Source organism: Triturus cristatus, chromosome 10, assembly GCF_964204655.1.
Source record: "Triturus cristatus chromosome 10, aTriCri1.1, whole genome shotgun sequence".
Taxonomy (NCBI): Eukaryota; Metazoa; Chordata; class Amphibia; order Caudata; family Salamandridae; genus Triturus; species Triturus cristatus.
Window position 1 is genome coordinate 992,809,475 of NC_140593.1, and position 22,217 is coordinate 992,831,691.

Below are 22,217 nucleotides of genomic sequence, written 5' to 3' on the forward strand. Positions count from 1 at the left end.
GAGTGGCTGTCAGTGGCTCTATGGGTAAGGGAGTGGGGGTGAGTAGCTATATTTGTAACAGAGGCAGTGTGAGTTTCTGTATGGGTGATTGCGTTGGTGTGTGAGTAACTGTATAGGTGATTGAGTTGGTGTGTGAATGACTGTAAGGGTGTATGAGGTACTGTGTAAGTGTCTGTATGGCTGGCTGTGTGAGTGGCTGTATTGATGAGTGAGTAGGTGCATTAGTGGCTATGTGGGTGAGTTGGTGGGTGTGTGAGTGGCAATATGAGCGAGTGGTTGTGTGAGAGGCTCTATGGTTGAGTGATTGGTTGTGTGAGTACTGGCATGGCTGTGTGAATGGGTATGTGAACAGTTGTGTGGGACTGAGTGGGTATATGTTAGATTGTATTGGGGTGTGAGTGGATATGTGATTAGTTCTTTGAATTATGTCATCAGTGATGTCATTTGAGATGTAATCAGCGATGTCACTGGCCATGTCATGAGTGATGTAATACATGAGGTCATAAGCAGTGTATTATGGGGGCGTAAGTTATAGTTAGCTCAGGTAACCATTACTGCTGAATTTCTCCGGTTTTGTACAAGTGAAATCGGAGCTTCATTATAACAGCCCTGTAACCTTTGTTTTTTCAGTGAATTTCTAAGTTCTTTTTAATTCTATTTCCTAATTAAAACATCCTTGTAACCTTTGTTTTTTTCAGTGAATTTGTACGTTCTTTTAAATTCTATTTCCTAAATTTAATGTCCCTGTAACCTTTGTTTTTTAAGTGAATTTATAAGGGTTTTTAATTTTATTTCCCAACTGAAACGTCTAACCTTTGAGAGTGAGTGTGCGAGTGAGTGCATGAGTGTCTCAGTGGGTGTGCAAGTGCATGAATATCTCAGTGGGTGTGTGACTGGGTGTGTTGAGTGTCTGACTAGGTCTGTGATTGAGTGCATGAGTGTCTGAGTGGGTCTGTAAAGACACTGTATCTGCCATACTTTCCTTAGATGCAGCACTGGCACCAATATCAGTAAATCAATTTTGACGTCACTATTGCATAATAAGGAAATTACACTTGCCTAGCTCTCTCACCATTGGGCTAGTATGGGCAGCGAAAGGGATTGTAAGAATAACAGACCTCTACTATAATACCAATGTGATCTCATTTGCCACCCTACAACATAAACTCATTCTCTCCAACAGGGACTTCTATGACGTTCTTCAAATTAAGGCCTAGATTTCTAAATTTGGTCCCCTTAATTGTTCACCCCTACTACAGAAACTCTGACTGATACTATCAAGTGGTCATACTTCTTCAAACTTTTACAAAATACTTACCACCTCCAAAATCCCGTACCACCCACCTTTGGCACAGAAATGGGCGCCCTACTTTTCTTTCAAAAGCCTTGCTCCTCCTGATGGAGGAGCAAGGAAATATGAGGAAATATGAATATGAATTTTGTGATCAGTTATGTCCCCTATCGTAGACCCCAACGGCTCCATGTGCACTGCTATAAGTACATGTATGTTCCCTCCTACTCCAGTTTTGAAGACGCAAATATATGTGCGTCCACCGTCAAGATGTCCTCTTTCAGATCCGCCATGAATGGGTCAGATATTCCATTCCTAAGTATGAAAGGCCACCGACTTTATGTGGTTCACTTTCCACATTTTACAGATTCAGGCGAGTAGGCCCTGAATTCTGTCATCAAACCTTTTCCTGCCTTTTGCCTCTGAAAGCTCCAGTCTGAGCCTGCATCTGTATCCATGAACTTTGTCCTACTCCCTGCGCGGCTAACGGTGCCTGATCCAGCATATTGCCTGCCAAAAACTGTATTTCACCTTCAAGATTATCTACTCCGCTCCTCATCCGATGCATTCCTGTCTAGCAGTTTAGGTAAACATTCCTCCAGCTACCGTGCAAAGGGGCCAGGCCTCGCTGTCCTCATGCAAGTAATTCATAGCTCCGTTACCATGGAATATTCCTACCCCCTCGCATCTCATGTAGACACTTAGACGCTTGTACACGCACTAACAGTCAGTATAGAATAGATTCTATCCTAGAGACTTTTCCTTTTGGATAACCCAGTTCTTTAAACATAGGATATTAGATATGATTTGGGATTAGGTTGACATAACCCCCAGACTTCTGTCTCCACATGTAGATCTAAATGTCAAGTCCCCTTCACCCTCTAGTTGCACGTCAATCACACGTCATGCGGCTGCGCGCGCATCTCTGCCAGATATTTCTGCTGACATTGCAGGATTCTTTTATGGATCCACCCACTTGTGACATCATGTTTAATGACGTATTTTAGTTACACCCATGTATACGCCTTTGTTAGTTACATATGCAACTTTTATCTGTACTATCAGCTGTTACGCCTCTTGCATCTGTCTCACTGTAATGTATTTTCTATAAAACTGCTTATCTGTCAATAATGTATGCCCTTCCTTCCTGAACTTTCGTGGTGATGGAATAGAAAGCCTACAATTCGAATTGTATTCCTTTGTATAGGAATAAAGCCTTTTAAAACCTCTAATACCACGGATTCTGCCTCTTATATTTACTGAGTTATTCTTAATAGACTTTACCGCATAAAAAATAGTACCGGTAATTAAATATTTACCACATAAATTGGCGCCCGAATAGGGACACTTTCTCATCTCACGCGCCGGAGGTGCGTTGCAGGCCCGGTCTCCTGCCACAGCTGAACGGACAAAAACGCGTACCTGCAGGATTTCCTGTATCTCCCTCCGGCCAAGCGGGGGCGACTGAGGCTGCGATCAACACCCAGACGAGGCGGTGAGAAGTGCGAAGTATCCCGACCAGAGCCTAGCTGAGAGAGCAAGATCCGAGGTATACAGAGGCCCACCAGGTTCCGAAGTTCCGAGTCCAGTCGAGTCCAGTCCAGTCCGGTCCAGTTTCAGTTCCGTTCCGAGGCCTTCCGTTCCGAGCTACCCGGTGAGTACCATTACCGGGGAGGCATTTTACGTGCACATAGTCTGTGCCGGTCAAGACGGGTTTGGGTACACAAATCCGGTCTGCACTGTTTCAGCAGTGTATCTGTACTGTTTAGCAGTATATATAGTATGTCTTGCATATAAATAAGTATTATCTAATGTCAGTATTATGTCAGTAACTAGTTTTCTATTAGTTATCATTGTTCGTTAAAACTGTTAAATGTTAAATGTTTTAATACGTTCTATACATTGTGGTGTGAATGACTGTTCATTATTGTGTTTATTTGTATTAAGTGTGTTTAAGATTAAGTAACCAGATCTAAAAATGCCGCTCTTTTCGAAACTAAGACAGATCAAAACCAGAAAAGGGGTACTCGAAGAAGCTGTTCCCATCCCACCTAGGGACACTCCAGGGTACTTTATGTATTATAAGCATGGTCTAGATGGCGTATTATTTCTTGATTTATGGGTGGACTACACCAAAGAATTACCAGAGAGTCAGAGATGGCCCGCAGCGGGGACCTGGGATGCAGATTGCATCATGAGAGTAGAAGAAGAATTATGGAAAAAGAAAGCCAGACAGTCACAGAAAGATGCCATTGAATTATGGCGTAAAGAATCATACAGACGTACAGAAAAAGCACTCAGACAGGAAGAGAAAGGTAGAGAGAATTCAAATAAAACTCGAGAAAATCTATTACTTGAGGAAGGTACCCGAGTAAACTCAGAACAAGTAGATAGACAAAGAAACACTCTTATGAATGGTATGTATCCTCTTTTGGCCGAAGGGTTACCTAAGGCTATCCCGGAAATACCAAAAGACTTAACTCCTCCATTGCTCCCGATAAAAGTACATCCCAAAACAGCAAAGGACGTTTTCCTTTCCTCCTATTTAGATGACGTAGCTCCCGAGTATGCTAATGCCATACCACACATACCGCTTGCCGATGGTGTTCAACACCAAGAGCATCCGTCTGTACCCCCGCAACTACAAACTCCTACACAAGTTCCTACAGGTCCGTCCGTTTCTACAGTTTTTCCCGCATCCACAATCTCTATCCTACGTCCAACGAATCCTTTCGTGCCTAGCACCTCAGATGGTGCTACAGGAGGTACGACAGACATGTTTGCCACCCCGCCGCGAAATAAACAGACCCTTAGAGATTTAGCACTCCAACGTACACCCCAACTAGCGACATCCGACATGTTTAAAGAACAGCTTGTGGATTGTAGATACGACCCAGTACCAGGTAGACAGGATAAATTGCTCATATCATCACTACGTATAAGACGAGCTACATTATATTTAATGACAATACCAGGAATGGGTGAACACCTAGACGAAATATATCGCTTTGTCCAAACAGGGCGAGGTCCAGAAAGTATTAACGAAGCTATGGAATACCAGAAAGTGGATGTCCAAAGACAACTACTACGTTTTTTCATAAATTGTGTAATTAGGAATCAAGACAGGCCCGGGGCAGATCACGACACCATGCAAAGACTTGTCAAATGGGGTCAGAACATATCAGAAGAGAAACATGATAGACAGGCGTGTATAATCGCCATGTGTCGAAAGATCCGCAAGGAAGTAGAACGAATACATAAAGAAAGACGAGAAACAGACAGAGTAGAATCAGAAGAGGAGGAGGAGCAAGAATCAGAACAATTAGAAACGATAGCTTATGTAGGTAGAGGAAGACCCCATAATAATACTAGAGGCTTTAATGATCAGATACGCCCAATACGTCCAGAATATAATAGACATTTTCCAAACCCTATGTTAAATACAAAGTCCCCCGAACATCTATTCCAAGCCGCTGATAAATTACTCCGAGATCGAAGGGGGTACCATATGCTCGATTCCATGGACGAACAAGAATTAGCCAGGTCAGCAGTACAATGGGCTGACAGTCCCGGCGAATACAATGATGATGTACTTGCACACACGTTTCTGAATCTTGACCCATACGAACAGCGTTTAGCTAGTATATACATGATTCAACACCTCCTTATATTATATAAAAGCCAACACTCCGATCCAGGACCCTTACCTGACATATTGACAGAACTGCTCACGAATATATGGAGAGGGTCAGGTACTGATTTGATCAAAGAAATTCTAGAATTCCGAAACCAATATTTAAATTTCGTATGCCCAGAACACGTTCCAGTTCCCATCATAAGAAGAAAAATGTATCACATAGATAGACAGAACCCGTTACGCGAAGTACACCCAATCAGAGGTGACGGTAATAACTTTACACGCGTGTTTGTGTACACGCCTATAACTAAACTGGAATTATTAGAAATGAAGAAAGTAGTACCCAGCCATGACAAGGACCCAGCAGGTTTCCACCGCGAGATAAAAGACATGTTACTCATGGGAGAGTATACCTACCCCGACATTATGAAAATATTAAAAGTCCTATTACCCGCCGGTGTTTACGAGAAACTCAGAGAAAAGGAATGGGAGGTGGGAGACCAAAAGATAGATTGGACAGCATTAGAAAACGAAGAAAGGGCCCGAGCTGCAGGAGCAGGACTTGGGGAAAAGACTACAGCACTAGCAGGACTACTAGTGCAGGTACTGCCACGTTTATTAACTACGAAAAAGGAAGACTGGGGTGCAATCTCAGCCTGTAAACAAAAGCCAGATGAAGACACTAGTGATTTCTACTCCCGATTTGAAAAATGTTTTGGTATAAATAGTGGTATAAAAGCCAGTAGTGAGTCATATCCACATCTGTTTGTGACAAAATTAGTTGAAAATTCTCTGCTACAAGTTAAGAATAGAGTATTGAAATTCGAAAGTACCTGGCAAGGTAATACCCCATCACAGATGTTACAAATGTTACAATATCATCACAATAGAATTAGAGAAGAACAAGAACACGAACAAAGACGTATGAAAGATACAAAAATGAAAATGCTTGTTGCACAGTCAGTTCCAGCTGATGGTCATCAAAAGGGTAATTCCGCAGGTCCTACGAAAGGGACATGCAACTATTGTAAACAACAAGGTCATTATATACACGATTGTCCAGTCCTGAAACATAATATTGCTACAGGTAGAACCCAGGAGAGACCACGTCCACCTAGACAGGATCAGAATCAACAACAAATCTCTCAGCATGCACAACCTAGGCTAGCTCCGCACCAACTAGCTCCGCAACAGGGAGCTCCACAACAGACCGTAGCACCACCACCAGCGCAGCCTATTGCTGCAACACAAGCAACAACACAACAGATGTATCAGTATGCACAAGCAGATTATCCCGATTATCAGCGATATACATGACATAGCCTAGAGAGGGAAGTTGGCTTACCTCTTATTGAGGTTCCTGTAGACCAAGAGGGACCTTATGTACATAGTGAACTATTAGGGGAAGACAGAAAGTTTTTACTTGATACAGGGGCAAGCAGAACGACTATACGACGCAGTGAAGTTCCAGGGGCACCCCTCTCAGGCTCACAAAATATTTCCCTTGGATTCTCAGGAAAACCTATAATAAATGATGTAACACAACCTCTTCCACTCACGATTGGTCCATTGACACGTACTACAGATTTATTGCTTACTAAATCATGTCCAGAAAACTTGTTAGGTATAAAAACATTGAAAGCTCTAGGAGCTATAATATGTTGTTCTCCGGAAGGAGTACGACTATTTCTACGTGACTTCAAAGGTCACTACGTGTCCAGAGACATGGATCACCGACTGCAGAATTTACCTACACATTTATGGGCACAAGGCCCCACTGATGTTGGTTGCATGAATATCACACCATATCGTGTCACACTAAAAACAGGAGTAATACTACCACGAATACGACAATACAAGTTACCACCCGATGCTGTTGTGGCTTTGCTGCAAATCATTGACGAGCTCATTGCACAAGGAGTGGTTGTCGAAACAGACTCCAATGTATGTAATTCCCCGATAATTCCGATTCTTAAAAGAACGGATCCAAAAGCACCACCAGTATACCGATTAGTTATTGATCTGCGCGAATTAAATAAATGTATTGTACCACAATACCCTGTGGTCCCAGATATCTCTTCATTACTAACAGCTATTGACTCAGAAGCAACGTTCTTCACTGTAATTGACCTCAAAAATGCTTTCTTTAGCGTCCCAATCGATCCGGAAAGTCAATACTTGTTCGGGTTCAGTTTAAATGGACGAAGTTTTAAATTCACACGCGCACCTCAAGGATTTACAGAAAGCCCCAGCATCTATAGCCAAGCACTGAAACGAGAACTTGACAGTATCCACATGCCAGTTAACACTGCCTTGCTTCAATATGTCGATGATCTGCTGATCACCGCCCGAAGCGAACCTGAATGTGAAATAGCGTCACTGACGGTTCTGAAATTTTTGGCTGACAAGGGACACAAGGTGTCCCCTTCTAAGCTGCAATTCTGTGTCCAGCGAGTTGTTTACCTTGGGCACTCGCTGTCCAAGGAGGGAAGGCAGCTTACACCCGACCGCATCCAGTTAATCGCTAACATGCCACCACCCAAGACACAAAAGGAGGTGCGGGCTTTTATAGGCCTCACTTCATACTGTAGGCAGTGGATCCCTCAATATGCATTTCTAGCAAAACCACTCATCCAGTTGACAACACAGGAGGCAGCCACATCGACTGTCCTCCCTTGGACTCAAGAACATACACACGCCTTTGAAAGCTTAAAGAAAGCTTTATGCCAAGCACCTGTTTTAGCAACACCATGTTACAGTAAACAGTTTACACTCTTTGTTACAGAACGCGAAGGTACTGCCTTGTCAGTACTCACTCAGGAACAAGCAGGATCACACAAACCATGTGCTTATTTCTCTAGTACATTAGATCCAGTAGCTCAGGCTCTTCCTGCGTGCCTGAAATCGGTGGCAGCAACAGCTTTAGCAATCAGACAAAGCGATGCCATAGTGTTAGGACACCAATTGACAGTACAAGTACCACATGCAGTAGAGGTTCTTTTGAACCGCACACAAACACAACACTTGACTATAGCGAGACTCACCGGTTACGAATTAACATTGTTTCAGCCACACATAGAAATCAGACGTTGCAATACGTTAAATCCTGCCACACTGTTACCAGTGGGCGGAACAGATCCATTGGCACATGATTGTGTCGAAGTCATTACTATCACGGCGAAACCCAGACAAGACTTGACAGATATCCCTTTGTCAGATCCAGACTTGACATTGTATGTAGATGGGTCATGTATGAGAACAAGTACAGGAGAGTTAGTGGCCGCTTACGCAGTCACAACAGACACTGAAGTCATTGAAACAAATCGTATTAACACTTTGTCAGCTCAAGCAGCAGAGCTCATCGCTCTGACACAAGCCTGTATTCAAGCCACAAATAAGAAAGTCAATATATACACAGATTCACGTTATGCATTCGGAGTCGTCCATGACTTCGGCGTACTGTGGCGAGAGAGAGGTTATTTAACTTCTCACGGTGCCCACATCCAACACGGACCCCTCATTCAAGCCCTATTAGACGCGATTCATCTACCTACTGCAATATCGATTATGAAATGCAAAGCCCATACAAAAGTTACCGATATCATTTCTCAGGGTAATGACCTAGCTGACAGAACAGCTAAACAGACTGCTCAGAATCAGACTCTCACAACTGACATGACAAAGACAATAGTTCAGACACTAACACATTGCATGACAGTTAAGGATCCCGCCCTTGATGTAATTGACATACAGACACATGCTACACCAGAAGAAATAAAGAAATGGACTGAATTAGGAGGGATCCAAACGGATCAAGGATGGATGACGAAGAAAAAATCTATATGGTTTCTTCCCGACTCTATGGTTCAAGTCATCATTAACACAATACATAGTCCGGCGCACCTAGGAGAAAAAGCTATGCTAGACAGCATTCAACACATTTGGTTCAACAAACACTTGCGAGCAGCAGCTAAACAAAAAGTTCGTACCTGTATGATATGTTGTCAGTTTAATCCAGGTAAAAGCATCCCCGTAGAGCAGGGTGGATTTCAACCTCCCGATCATGCTTTTGAAGTCCTCCAGATGGATTATATCCAGATGGAACGATGTCGAGGATTCAAATATGTTCTCGTAGTTGTCTGTGCTCTTTCCCGTTGGACAGAAGCATACCCGGTTTCAGATTACACTGCTCCGACTACTGCCAAACAGTTAGTTCGAGAATTCTTCCCACGGTACGGTTTACCACGTGTTGTCTACTCAGATAACGGCCAGCCGTTCTCATCCGAACTAATGAAACACGTTTCCCTTTTGTTAGGCTACCAATGGAAATTCCACTGTGTCCGGCATCCCGAGGCCGCAGGTCTCGTGGAACGCCATAATCAAACTCTGAAAATTAGATTGTCCAAAATATGTAGGGAAAAAGGTGTCGATTGGATAGTAGCCTTACCAGTTGCACTCTTTTACATGAGAATGGTAGCACATTCTCGAACAGGGCTATCCCCGTACGAGGTGATCTTCGGTAGACCACCAAATATGTGGGGGACGCCTATACCTCGCAAAATAACTGATGTTGACTGTAATATGCTGACAGATTACCTGGCTTCCTTGATGTCTGCACTACAATCTTGTCGTTCACAGGTAGCCGCAGCTTTTCCCGATAATACTGAGGTGAAGCCCCATGACGTGGTTCCTGGTGACCTGGTTTTGGTCAGGAATTTCGACCGGAAGACCCAACTGGATCCTAGGTGGAAGTCGCCTAAGTTGGTTCTACTGACTACAAGGACTGCCGTGAAGATTGAGGGTCGCAAAGGGTGGTTGCACTCGAGTCATATCAAAAAATTTTATGGACTACCATCCAGCGTGAATACTCAACCCTGTATTCCCTCACAGACAGACTCAAAGCTCCCCTTGGTTGAGCAATCAAAACCAGAACTGTACAAACTGAAATTGAGGTCTAGCAAGTCAGACAATTTGATTGTTTAAGTCCTCTCCAAGGTGAATCGGTTGAATTTGTCTCTGACATGTATCCTCTAGACCGGAATCGAGAAAGAAATCAACAGATGCAGCTGAAAAAACATGCGTATTGTAAATCACTTCGTAGTCACTGCACAGTAACATTATTAATTTTGTTTTTTCTAAGTCTTCTGATCATTATTTTCAGCATACTATTGCATATGTATTACCCTATTCATAAGCGTGCTTACAACATAACTGCAGAACATTCTTTTAGCGAATTACCTCCGCATGAGTTGTCCTATAGATTTGCGCTGCGCAACAACACATTTATTAGTATGTTACATCATTCCCATCAGACCAGCAATGCCACAAATTGTTGGATATGTGGCCGACTCCCTCCCTATCAGAATTATAAGGGAGTTTTGCCCCTCTTTCCCTATCCGTTCACACACAATGGCTCCTGTGGAGCATGGTTTAGTTTGATTAATTCCCTAGATTCAAATTCCGCAGTTTATCAAGACAACTGGGTATGGGGAAACCTGAACCTAGTTTTACTTAAAGTCTGCTACCCTAACAAGGAGGGACTTCCCAAAAGAACAGGAACTGATCTAGAAAATGAAGTATATGGATTAGGTAATTTTACACTTAACCTCATGATCCTGAACGTTGAATCTGAAGCTACACCAATCTTGCCCGCCATGTCAGTATTCCCAGTAAAAGGGGAATTATGTATAAGAAAGAATGGTTCCATACATATGGGCCATAGTAAATGCACCACTGTAATAAAATTCAGTGATCAAGGCAAGTCTACATTTAGAGCTTCCCATCATTCCTACTTCATATGTGGCCAGACCGCATATATATGTCTACCTCTAGATTGGGATGGTACCTGTTACATAGCATTCCTTCTGCCACCTGTTTTCCTAGCTCCTTCTGATTATCATAGAAATACCCATTTAGTACACAATAGACAACAGAGAGATCTCCCAATTGTCGATTACACTGAAACAGCATGGGAAAAATACACAGATTTCAATAAAGGATTCTTTCCCTATATAGGTACAGTCACTAATAGTAAGCTGATACGTAGATTAACCAGAACCCTTGAAGCAGTAGTGAACGAGACTATTTCCGCCTTAGGCAATTTAACAGAAGAGCAGTCTGCTATGCGGATTGTTGTGCTTCAAAATCGTCTTGTCCTTGACGTCATCCTGGCCGATAGGGGTGGAGCTTGTAGGGTCATCGGATCAAGTTGCTGCATTTTCATACCAGAAAATTCGCCGTCAGTATATAAAGCCATAACCCGCCTTCATAAGATTATAAGCCAGATACACCAGAGTCCAGGCACCTGGACTTGGTCCGGTTGGTTCTGGGGCGTGTTGTCAGCCTGGGGATGGAGAATCCTATCCTTCCTAGGTATTGGCTTTCTCATACTATTCAGTTGCTGTTTATGTCTACAATGTGGGCCAGCGATTTGTGGTCTGTGTGCCACATCGTGTATCCCACATCCAAGTTTTCGTTCAAGATCCCGGAAGAAGAAAGAAGAACAAATGATGCTATATGAACAGATCGATGGATTGATGAAGATCGATATCTCCTGAGGGTCCGTAGGGGACAAGGAGGGAATGAGGAAATATGAATTTTGTGATCAGTTATGTCCCCTATCGTAGACCCCAACGGCTCCATGTGCACTGCTATAAGTACATGTATGTTCCCTCCTACTCCAGTTTTGAAGACGCAAATATATGTGCGTCCACCGTCAACATGTCCTCTTTCAGATCCGCCATGAATGGGTCAGATATTCCATTCCTAAGTATGAAAGGCCACCGACTTTATGTGGTTCACTTTCCACATTTTACAGATTCAGGCGAGTAGGCCCTGAATTCTGTCATCAAACCTTTTCCTGCCTTCTGCCTCTGAAAGCTCCAGTCTGAGCCTGCATCTGTATCCATGAACTTTGTCCTACTCCCTGCGCGGCTAACGGTGCCTGATCCAGCATATTGCCTGCCAAAAACTGTATTTCACCTTCAAGATTATCTACTCCGCTCCTCATCCGATGCATTCCTGTCTAGCAGTTTAGGTAAACATTCCTCCAGCTACCGTGCAAAGGGGCCAGGCCTCGCTGTCCTCATGCAAGTAATTCATAGCTCCGTTACCATGGAATATTCCTACCCCCTCGCATCTCATGTAGACACTTAGACGCTTGTACACGCACTAACAGTCAGTATAGAATAGATTCTATCCTAGAGACTTTTCCTTTTGGATAACCCAGTTCTTTAAACATAGGATATTAGATATGATTTGGGATTAGGTTGACATAACCCCCAGACTTCTGTCTCCACATGTAGATCTAAATGTCAAGTCCCCTTCACCCTCTAGTTGCACGTCAATCACACGTCATGCGGCTGCGCGCGCATCTCTGCCAGATATTTCTGCTGACATTGCAGGATTCTTTTATGGATCCACCCACTTGTGACATCATGTTTAATGACGTATTTTAGTTACACCCATGTATACGCCTTTGTTAGTTACGTATGCAACTTTTATCTGTACTATCAGCTGTTACGCCTCTTGCATCTGTCTCACTGTAATGTATTTTCTATAAAACTGCTTATCTGTCAATAATGTATGCCCTTCCTTCCTGAACTTTCGTGGTGATGGAATAGAAAGCCTACAATTCGAATTGTATTCCTTTGTATAGGAATAAAGCCTTTTAAAACCTCTAATACCACGGATTCTGCCTCTTATATTTACTGAGTTATTCTTAATAGACTTTACCGCATAAAAAATAGTACCGGTAATTAAATATTTACCACAATAATACCAATGTGATCTCATTTGCCACCCTACAACATAAACTCATTCTCTCCAACAGGGACTTCTATGACGTTCTTCAAATTAAGGCCTAGATTTCTAAATTTGGTCCCCTTAATTGTTCACCCCTACTACAGAAACTCTGACTGATACTATCAAGTGGTCATACTTCTTCAAACTTTTACAAAATACTTACCACCTCCAAAATCCCGTACCACCCACCTTTGGCACAGAAATGGGCGCCCTACTTTTCTTTCAAAAGCCTTGCTCCTCCTGATGGAGACACCTGGACTAAAGTGGGATCACACTTACTTTAGCACAAACCGATTCCCTCCCTAACCCAGACCAAATCGTTTGCAGCACACGTCATGTACTGGACCCCTGCGAAATTGTTCTGATTAAGCCTGACGGAGGCCAACACATGCTGGGCATGTGACTCGTCCCTCACGATGAAGAACATATGTTCTTCTCTTGCCCTCACCTGCAATCCTACTGGCACGATGTCTCCCTACAGCTACAAAAAATGTTCAGAACCACAATTTTGTTATCCCTCCCAATAATTTTACTAGGACTTCATCTGACAGATCCCCAATTGATCTCTCTAACACAGATCTTTCCCTCCTTGACCTTTTACTCACTATGCCAAAAAAGTTATACTGACCGATTGGAAATCTAGTAACAACGTGTCTTACCATACCTGGTGGTCCTGGGTTATCTGTCTAAGAAGCACACACATAACCCAATCTAGTAACAAAGGTTGCCCTGTAACCTCCCAGTGTATTTGGGATACTCTTGATCTCTTTATTTACAAAACGCCCCACTATGGGAAATCCTCCAAATCTCCCCCTGGCCTCAGGTTTTCCCCTTGTCAGCACTATTTAGGTTTTAACACCTCTCATATGGAATCACAAGATTTCGCATCTCCCCCCTCCTATCACCTACCCCTTACCCCGTTAGATATAATACCAGACATGCTAGTAGAGATGTGTTCAAATTGCATATATTTCTGCTTGCATTCCTCAAGACTCATTATATTCCCTACCACTACATACCTCCCCAATACATCAACACTCTAACCTTACGCTACAATCTCTGGGTATGGTCTACAGCTAATGGCATTCAAAGAATTCTGTCAATAACAATCATAAGTGTCACATTGATGTACACATCATGCACTTGCTAATTATTTTATTGAACCTTTTCTTCTCCCTCCTTGTTTCCTTCTGTATTGTTTTCTCCTTATTAAAATGCCAATAAAAATATCATGAACAAAAAACAAAAATCTGAATGGGCAGTTATCTGGGGATTTCTAATGGATTGAGCTGGAAGCTTTTTCTGCCTTCAACTACCTGTGGTTTGAGACTCTTGGACTTGGAGACGGGCATCTAACGCTGAGTGAAGCATTGAAATCCCTTTAGTAGCCACAAAGACATATAAAGCTACTGGACCACCACTTAGACTGCAAGTAGAGACACTTGAACACTCCTAGTCCTGCCTTGCAGTAAAGTGCAACAAAGTGCTTCTCACAAAAACAACCTTTGCTCACAACTCCAGGGCCAACAAAAAGATTAAACACATGATCTAAATGGGGACATGTGTGAAAGATGTTCTCTGATGCACTTTCAACTTGAGGAAGGATGTTGATCATCCTTTCTCAAGTTGAATTGTGAAAACCTAAGGCCTCAACGTGCTAAACTGAGGATTTGAAAAATTGTTGTAGAAGTTGATGGTTTAAATATTCACAACTATGTATGACTTTTATTTGGCTAAATTCTGAATGTCAAACAATGAAAACAGTGAGCGTGAAGACAGTGAACAGAGTGTATCGAGGGAGGAAGACAATGAGAGCCTCCTCGGAGACCTTGTAGTCAAACTGTCCTTACACCCACAAAAGGGAGCTCCACTAAGAGATGTATGGAAATTGGGTCCTTTTATTTTTCATTTTTAAAGATTATCGCTGAGTCACAAAGACTCTCACTTGAAATGAACTCCAATTTTGGGGGACAATTCCCTGCGCCATTAATTTCACCTGGAACAAAAGCATTTTCACACCACCTTGGTAAGAAAGCAGTGCAGGGCCTTGAATGTGCCATTTGCCAACCTAAGAAAGATGGGATCCACACAGAGAAGCCACCCCAGAAGACGGACAAGAACACTAGTCATGCATCAGGGACAGAACTAGCGAACGCAAAGTGAGAGGGAGTATTGATCTGCCAGTGCCTCGTTGTTCTAATGCCATTCGCATGATGGTGGTTTGTCACTGTCTTTCGCAGCCACGTATCTCTCCACCCCACCTTTATAGCCTTGACACTAGCTAGCTCCTAAGCTGTTGGCGACTCAGATTTGGCTGGAGACACGTGCCTTCTGTTAGTGCCTAATTTCTCAGAATTAATAGCATGTCTCGGAGCCAGACTGGACTGGGAGGTCTGAGATTGTAATTGGTCGCTAAGAGTTCAACAAACTTTGGGCCTGGAGTACTAGGCCAGTTAATATCATTTTATTTTGTTTTATTAAGTTTTTGATGTTTTGTTTGAATGGTGGTGAGGAACAAAGATGTGGGCGTGACATTTCTGCACGTAGGTACAAGGCAACCTGGGAAGAAAATTAGACATATTAAGAACTTGCAGGACTGTAGAGAAGCATATTTTCATATAAATGTTGGTAGAGTCACATGTCAAGGAGAAAAACCATATAGTTATGGTTACATCAAAAGGAGGTTTTCAGTTTTCCCTAAATTGAAGGAGATCAGCTAGATGTCTACGGTCTTCTGTGATTGAGCTTCTTATCTTAGGAGCTGCACCTGAAAACCCTTGCAAGGTAGCCTGGGGGAGAGTGACTGTCCTACATCTAAAATCAATTTACTGTCTGTCATATATCTATGTGATACAGGTCCACCAGGGCTTCTCCAAAGTCCTCTTCCCGACAATACCTCTTCTTTTTCCTCCCGTTACTCGGTTTCAATTGTTTTACTGTTTATTTCCAAAGAAAAATATATTTTCTAAGATTGTTGCTAAACTATTTTAAATAAGAGAAAATCTGTGCTTCTGAAAATGTTTACTGAATTCACATTATTTCTAACTTTAATCATACTTACTACTGATTAAAGCAAAAGCTGAAACTCGTGTCCTAATCTAAAGACAGGAAGTGAATTAGTCTAAAGACAGGACGTGAGGATGTCATTTTGTTACATTTTGTTACCCAAAGGAATACTTCTTCAAACAGCTAACAACAGCCACAAGAAGTAATTTTTTGTGTGATTGTGTTTTTCTTCCTTAAGGAGCGGTTGTCGTCTGAAAAAGAAAATGAGTGGCTTGTACGACACCGTGGAGCCGAATGTCATCGACGATGCCATGCTGGCGAATGCGGTAGAGGAGCAAGGGCCTCAGGAGGAAGCGGGAAGGTTTGCCAAAATGGAAGGAATAGAATTCAAAGATGTTACTAAATTGCAACTTGACTTTAAAAGTGAGTGTTTGAGGAGGGTTTGCTATCAAGTTCCTGGCAAATCTCCCTTGTGCAGGACTTGATAGATCATACATAAGAACCACTATACCTACGAATGTATAAGATTGACTTGTAGCCCACAGCAGTGATTGTAATTGGAATATTTAGAACAGATGGCAAGGTTTCATCTTTAGTGGGTGATACACGCAGGGGCAACTCCTCCATGTGGGCGGATGAGTGTCGCCCCACTGCTTTCTCGCACTGCGAGAAGCATAAAAATAAAATGCTATTATAAATACAATTTTATGTTTCTGCTTCTCGCACTGCAAGAAAGCAGAAGGGTTTGGTTGGGGGCGGGCGGGTGGTCAGTCCTGCTGCAGCGCAGGGGCGGAGTGGCACTAGGGTCGACCAAACCAGTCATATGCACTCCCCATTTTCTCCATGTAGGAGAAAACGGCTTCCTCAAGCCTATCACAACGCTGCCATTGCAACATTGTGGTTGGCTTAGGGGAGGAGAGGGAGGCTGCCTACTTCCTGGGACTTGGAGGGACGCGATGTGGGACCGGACCGGGCAGGGGAGGTAAGTTTTATATATTTTTTATAATTAACCCCCCCGTGCGACCCCCTTTCCGCGCAAACTCGGAAGTAATGCAGGCTGCGACTGGATACACAATAAAGACCAATGGCACTGTTGTATTTGTGGGTCTGTTTTGCCCATACAAATTTATTTTTCATTGTCACCATGGAAACAAGCATGTAGCCTTTGTAGCGTTACTGATAGTTTTGTAGTTCCGATTGAATTTAAGTAGTGTTCTGTTGTGCATACACATTTATCATGTTATATTCAGCATTTCATTTTAATTCATAACTTGTCATATTTTTAAATAGTGCTCGATGTACAAGATTATGCAACTGGTCTAAATACAACAGGGTTTGGATGCTCTGAACGAGCCTGTCAGTTTCTAGCCGATCAAAGTTTGCTTGTAGTTAGCTTACCTCAGCTCCCTGGTACAAAGAGTTCAAAAATTGTGATTAATTAGAATTGCGACTACAAATAGGAATGATTTCCTTAGCACATGTCCCTAGCATTTTCTAAATGCAAACTGGCCATTTAGGAAATGCTATTACCATCGTCTCCAAGTTGATGGTAACCATGCGCAAATTTTGAAAAATGCACAAAAATAAATTTTTCAGAGTGCCATGTAGCGCACACACACATGCCCCGTGTGCGCTTAACATGTGCACATTGTTTTCGGAGTGCTTCAGGGGGGCCTTAGGTTCCCTGGCACCCTTGGTATTGCATTACCTAGGAGAGGAGTTGGCCTAACGGCTAGGGCGGTCAACCTCGAATCCGGGGAACCGGGTTCGAGTCTCGGCAAGGTCATGCAACATCCTGCGATTCTGGGCAAATCACTTAATCTCCCCGTGCCTAACAAAAATGAATGTGTCCTCATGTAATGAAACCGGTGCTTGTGTAAAGCGCTCTGATACCCGATACCTTCGGGTCAAGTTTGCGCTATATAAAACTCCGTAAGAAAAAAAATATATATATCTTGAGGATCAGTAAGGCAAGAAGAGGGGGCCGCTCCTTTTCCTACTAAACTCAGGGAATTCATTGCCTTCAGCCCTTCGCCTCACACCCTCTAAACCAATTTTCTGTAAACTCTTGAAAACATACCTGTTTGACAAGTAGGTACAACTCTTCGTTATGGGTCTTTTCCCTTAGTGCAACTCTGAACTGTTAGCGCCGGAACGCCTCACTCCTGCCCATGTGCCCCCAGTCCGGCCCTAACCCAGCCTCGAACCTGCAATCAATAAAATGATAATAACTACAGTATTATCATGTTACTTTTTCTGCTCAAAGAGCAGTGGGGCAACGCTCCACCGCATTAGCGGAGGAGATGCCCCTGGAGTAGACTTGGGGTGCAGAATTTACTCGGCGGCTGCATGTCCATCCTCCTGTCTTTTAAAATGCTCCATTTATACAGCCACCGAGTAAACTCTGGATCAAATATGACCAGGGATTAAAAAAACATATAGAAAAACGACATACGGAATTATATGATATATACACAGTTCACATGCAGGGCATGAAGAATATCAGGAAAGACGCCCAACATCATCAATTCTGTACACATGTCAATTATTTGTTTGGGCCCAAGGAGTACTTTACAAGATTCCCATTCAAACCTGTCTCTTTGGCTTTATTATTCCACTTTAAAAGAAGGCCGATTTCTGCTCGTGGCCTGCTCCAGTACCCTGAGGATACATTGGAGCAACAAGATAACAGCAAAGCAGAAAAGTGCATTAATGTAGCACAAATCACATTTTTGTCATTTTTGCAGACAAAAATACAGCCTCGAATTTGGCACCGGAAGGCCTTCTGTTATTAGAGAGAGTTCCAATTTCCTTGTACGCCACTTGAGGGTTACTTGTCTGCCTAAATAAGTGAAATAAACCAAGACCCAAGATCTTTAAAAATACTTTGCTGGATAAGGCACTATTACAAAGAGAAGCAACACCATTGCTAAAATGGCCATCTTATGTTGGCAATTTTACATATACCCCTAAGTGTATGTTTTTGATTTGCTTTCAATAAACGTTGATTTTTTTACAGAAAATGACGAGGTTCCATATGAAAAAAACAACAAAAAAAAAGATACAGAATGTGTTTTTCCTGTTTATACTCCAGGTAAACACCACCAGTGTACCCAGTTGAAATAAAGTAAAGGTTGGTGGAAATATTTAAATTTTGGAGCGCTTGCTCCAAAATTTAAATATTTCCACCGACCTTTACTTCACCCGAGTACATAAGTGTTGTTTTCCTGCAATGTAAACAGACACAGCATATTCTGACTTTTTTTGATAGTATTAGGGAGTGTGTATGCTGGACCCCTGTCCCTCTATTTGTTGATAATCCTTATAAAAATATCCAGGGTTGCAGGTAAATGTATTACAAGATATTCACAATGAGTCTCAAACTGGGGACCATTAGAATTAGGACTGCCACCAGCCACCTAGCTGTTGGAACTGCAGTGTCTTTTAAATATTTGTAATGTCAACATGTGGGCATACCATTACATATTCCTACATATCCCTACATTCATACTGTGTGTTTTGGTTTGTTGTGGTGGGAGGAGGACGGGAACAGATACATGAAACTTCAGACACAGAGTTCTTTAGTCTGTCTTGGCTTAGCTCAATTTGTGTTAATAGATTACATAGTGGCTCTTGATGTTTGGTTGTGTGCACTTTTATTATTCAGTCATTTATTTATACTTAGGTATATTCTCAATGGAATGAGGACTGTGAGCCAAAGAGACAGGAAGTGGTTTTGCTTCAACTATTGGTCCTCTTCACTACACTGAGCCTTACTTTTCCTTGTCAGAAGTCTGAAGTTCCCTCTTTAGTATTCCAAATGTATAGTGTTGTTACAGATTGGTTATCTTTAATATTACAGACTCGATATGAGCTTGAGATTGGGGCTCACTTCATACTGTCTTAATGGAAGTGAAGAACAGAAGGATCTCAAAATATTTGTAAAACACGAGTCCATATGGTTGCCATATTGCCCCTTTGGAGAAGGATAGAAGAAAGACTATTGGTTGGTAGTCAGAGCATGACTCGAAACATGTATTTGTAAGAACCTGGGTATATGAATGATGTGCTAAAAGATTTGGTATTTTTCAGAGAATGTTACTCTATATTCATAAATGTGTACCGCTTTATTTAATCTGGGGAAAGCATTTCGACGCTATGTTCAAAGAATAGTCGGCCAAAATGACTTCTATAAAACTCTAATGCATATTGTGGCATGGGATAGTCTGACAGCAGCAAGCGCTTGTTATAAAAGAATATTCCTTTTATTTATTTTTGCCCTTATTTGAAGGCTTGTAATTCCTAATCTAGCATGAGCATTGCAAATACTGTAGACAAGTAATATCCTCTCTCAACTCTTGGCTAGGTACTTTTCTGTACTTAAACTCTTTGTGGAATGTCTTACTCAAATCTCACACCATTCAGTAAAAAAATGCCCACCACCAGATTTTGGCCTGGGGTGGTATTATGAGTTTGCTACAGTGGCAAGCTTTCTAAAATAATAACATCACGCCTGTGTCCTTCCATTGTGATCTATTCCAGTTGTCCTATACTGGAGGGTACCAAATATATGCTGTTCTCCTCACTGTGACTAATGCTAATTTAAGTTGCAAGGATTTAGAAACATAGTGTAGCCCTGTCATAAATACTCAAAAGTTATCAAAAGTAACAAATTGTAAAAATCTCTTTCGGTAACAATTGCCTTCATGGGAAAGCCATTACAGTACGTCAAGTGTTTCCTGGCAGTGAGATCTGAAAAAAAAAATCATTTAGCAGTTTGGGAAATGTGTTTGACGCTTTCTAATAGGAAAAAAAGAGAACAGCCTCCCAATATCCTTCATGATATTGCCAACACTTCTAGTATAGTTAAGAGAGGAGCAGGCAACCAACAGACACTGGAAGTTCCATCGTGATAACTGTGGTCCCCTTTAGCTAGTGCAACTTACCAATCGCTACACTACAGTTGTATTAAATACATGCATCTTGTGTATTTCCCACACTGCAACTTTATCATTCCCTACTAAGATTAAAGGTTCTCTGACTGTACAACCTGTTTTGAAATCTGGCTACCCCTTTCAAATGTTCTGTATTCCATTGAAAGAAGTGGGAGATACACAACTCGCTTTGATAAGGGGTCAGAGTAGCGGTAAATCAGTTCACTTGGCGTTGTGTCAATATTTATTAACTAGTGTCGAGTAAGTCTGTGGAGAGACTGACACCTGTAAAACTGAAACAGAGGGCAATAGTCTCTGCTTCAGTCCACAGACCAATAAGCAAGCAAACAACATGATAGCAACAAGCAGATGTCCATATGAATGTCACTGTCATAGTCCTCCAGTAGCTAAGTCAGAAAACTGGCTACACTTAAATGATAAATGAAGTAAATACGGATTTTGTTCAATGATGACACTAAAATGCTATGCATTGTTGTAGGAAGACCTGTGAACACAATGGTAAAACCATCCATAGTTTAAGCAAACATTAAGTTGTCTACCTCCTGGGGAAGAGATTGAATGCTGCATACATTAAGGACGTATATAGAAGGAACCTAAGTATTTTTCACCATCTTAGACCACTTCAAATTACATTCTGAATAAGACAAAAAGTCAGGGAAAGCCAAAGATGACAGCTAGGGCCAAATCAGGCTAATAGTCTGTACCGTGCCCATCTCTGTTAGGGGCTGCCTATTCCAGGAAATATTGAATGATCTAGAGTTGACTCCTGGAATTCATAGTATTGTTTCTTGTGCTCCTAGATATCCTGAAGATCGACAACCTCTGGCAATTTAAGAACATCACAAAACTACAACTGGACAACAACGTCATTGAAAAGATCGAAGGGCTAGATACCCTGGTTAATCTGGTTTGGCTCGGTAAGATTTGAGTATGTGGTGTGCAGGACATCTGCCATTTATCATCCACTAGTATCATCATTGCAGGATAACATAATAGTCTGCGCATTTCCTAGCAGTAGTATTTTAGTATGTGTGTATCGAAGTAACTTTTTTAAAATTCTTCTCACTCTGACAGCAGAACTTGAATCTCAGGACCTCTTCTTTCTCAACAACAAAAAGCATGGTGTCTCTAACTGTCTGCGCTCTCTTACTGTTTAAAGATGTTTTCTCTCCCGTGACTCACTATTTTGAGAATTTGCCATCCATTCCCTAATTAGTTGCAAAATTTGCCTCTTTACATATCTCCACCCTTTCTGGTTTTAGAGTTTGTGTCTCTTAGTCCTTCTGCTATTTCAGTCGTTTTAGAATTTGCCTCTTGAGTCTGTGCCTTGTGCAACTGGTTGTACAGTTTGCCTCTTTTGGCCACTCCATGGTCTTATTGGTTGTAGAATTTGCCTCTCTGCATTCTTGTTCTCTCTTTTTCTAGTTGGGTAGTTTGCCTCTTTTGCTTTCTCCATTTTCTTACCAGCTTCCAGAGTTGGCCTATTGCATCTCTCACTCTCTTTTCAGTTGCAGAGTTTGCCTCT

General features: G+C 42.1%; 1 protein-coding gene across 1 annotated transcript in view; it reads left to right on the forward strand.

Annotated features, from left to right (window-relative positions):
• DRC3 (dynein regulatory complex subunit 3) overlaps positions 1-22,217 on the forward strand; it is a 160,519-nt gene that overhangs the window by 37,257 nt on the left and 101,045 nt on the right. The window contains exons 2-3 of the mRNA XM_085630204.1: positions 15,976-16,160; positions 21,493-21,609. Of these exons, the coding sequence (XP_085486330.1) occupies positions 16,001-16,160; positions 21,493-21,609 (277 nt within the window). The 5' untranslated portion in view covers positions 15,976-16,000. The remainder of the gene's footprint in view (positions 1-15,975; positions 16,161-21,492; positions 21,610-22,217) is intronic.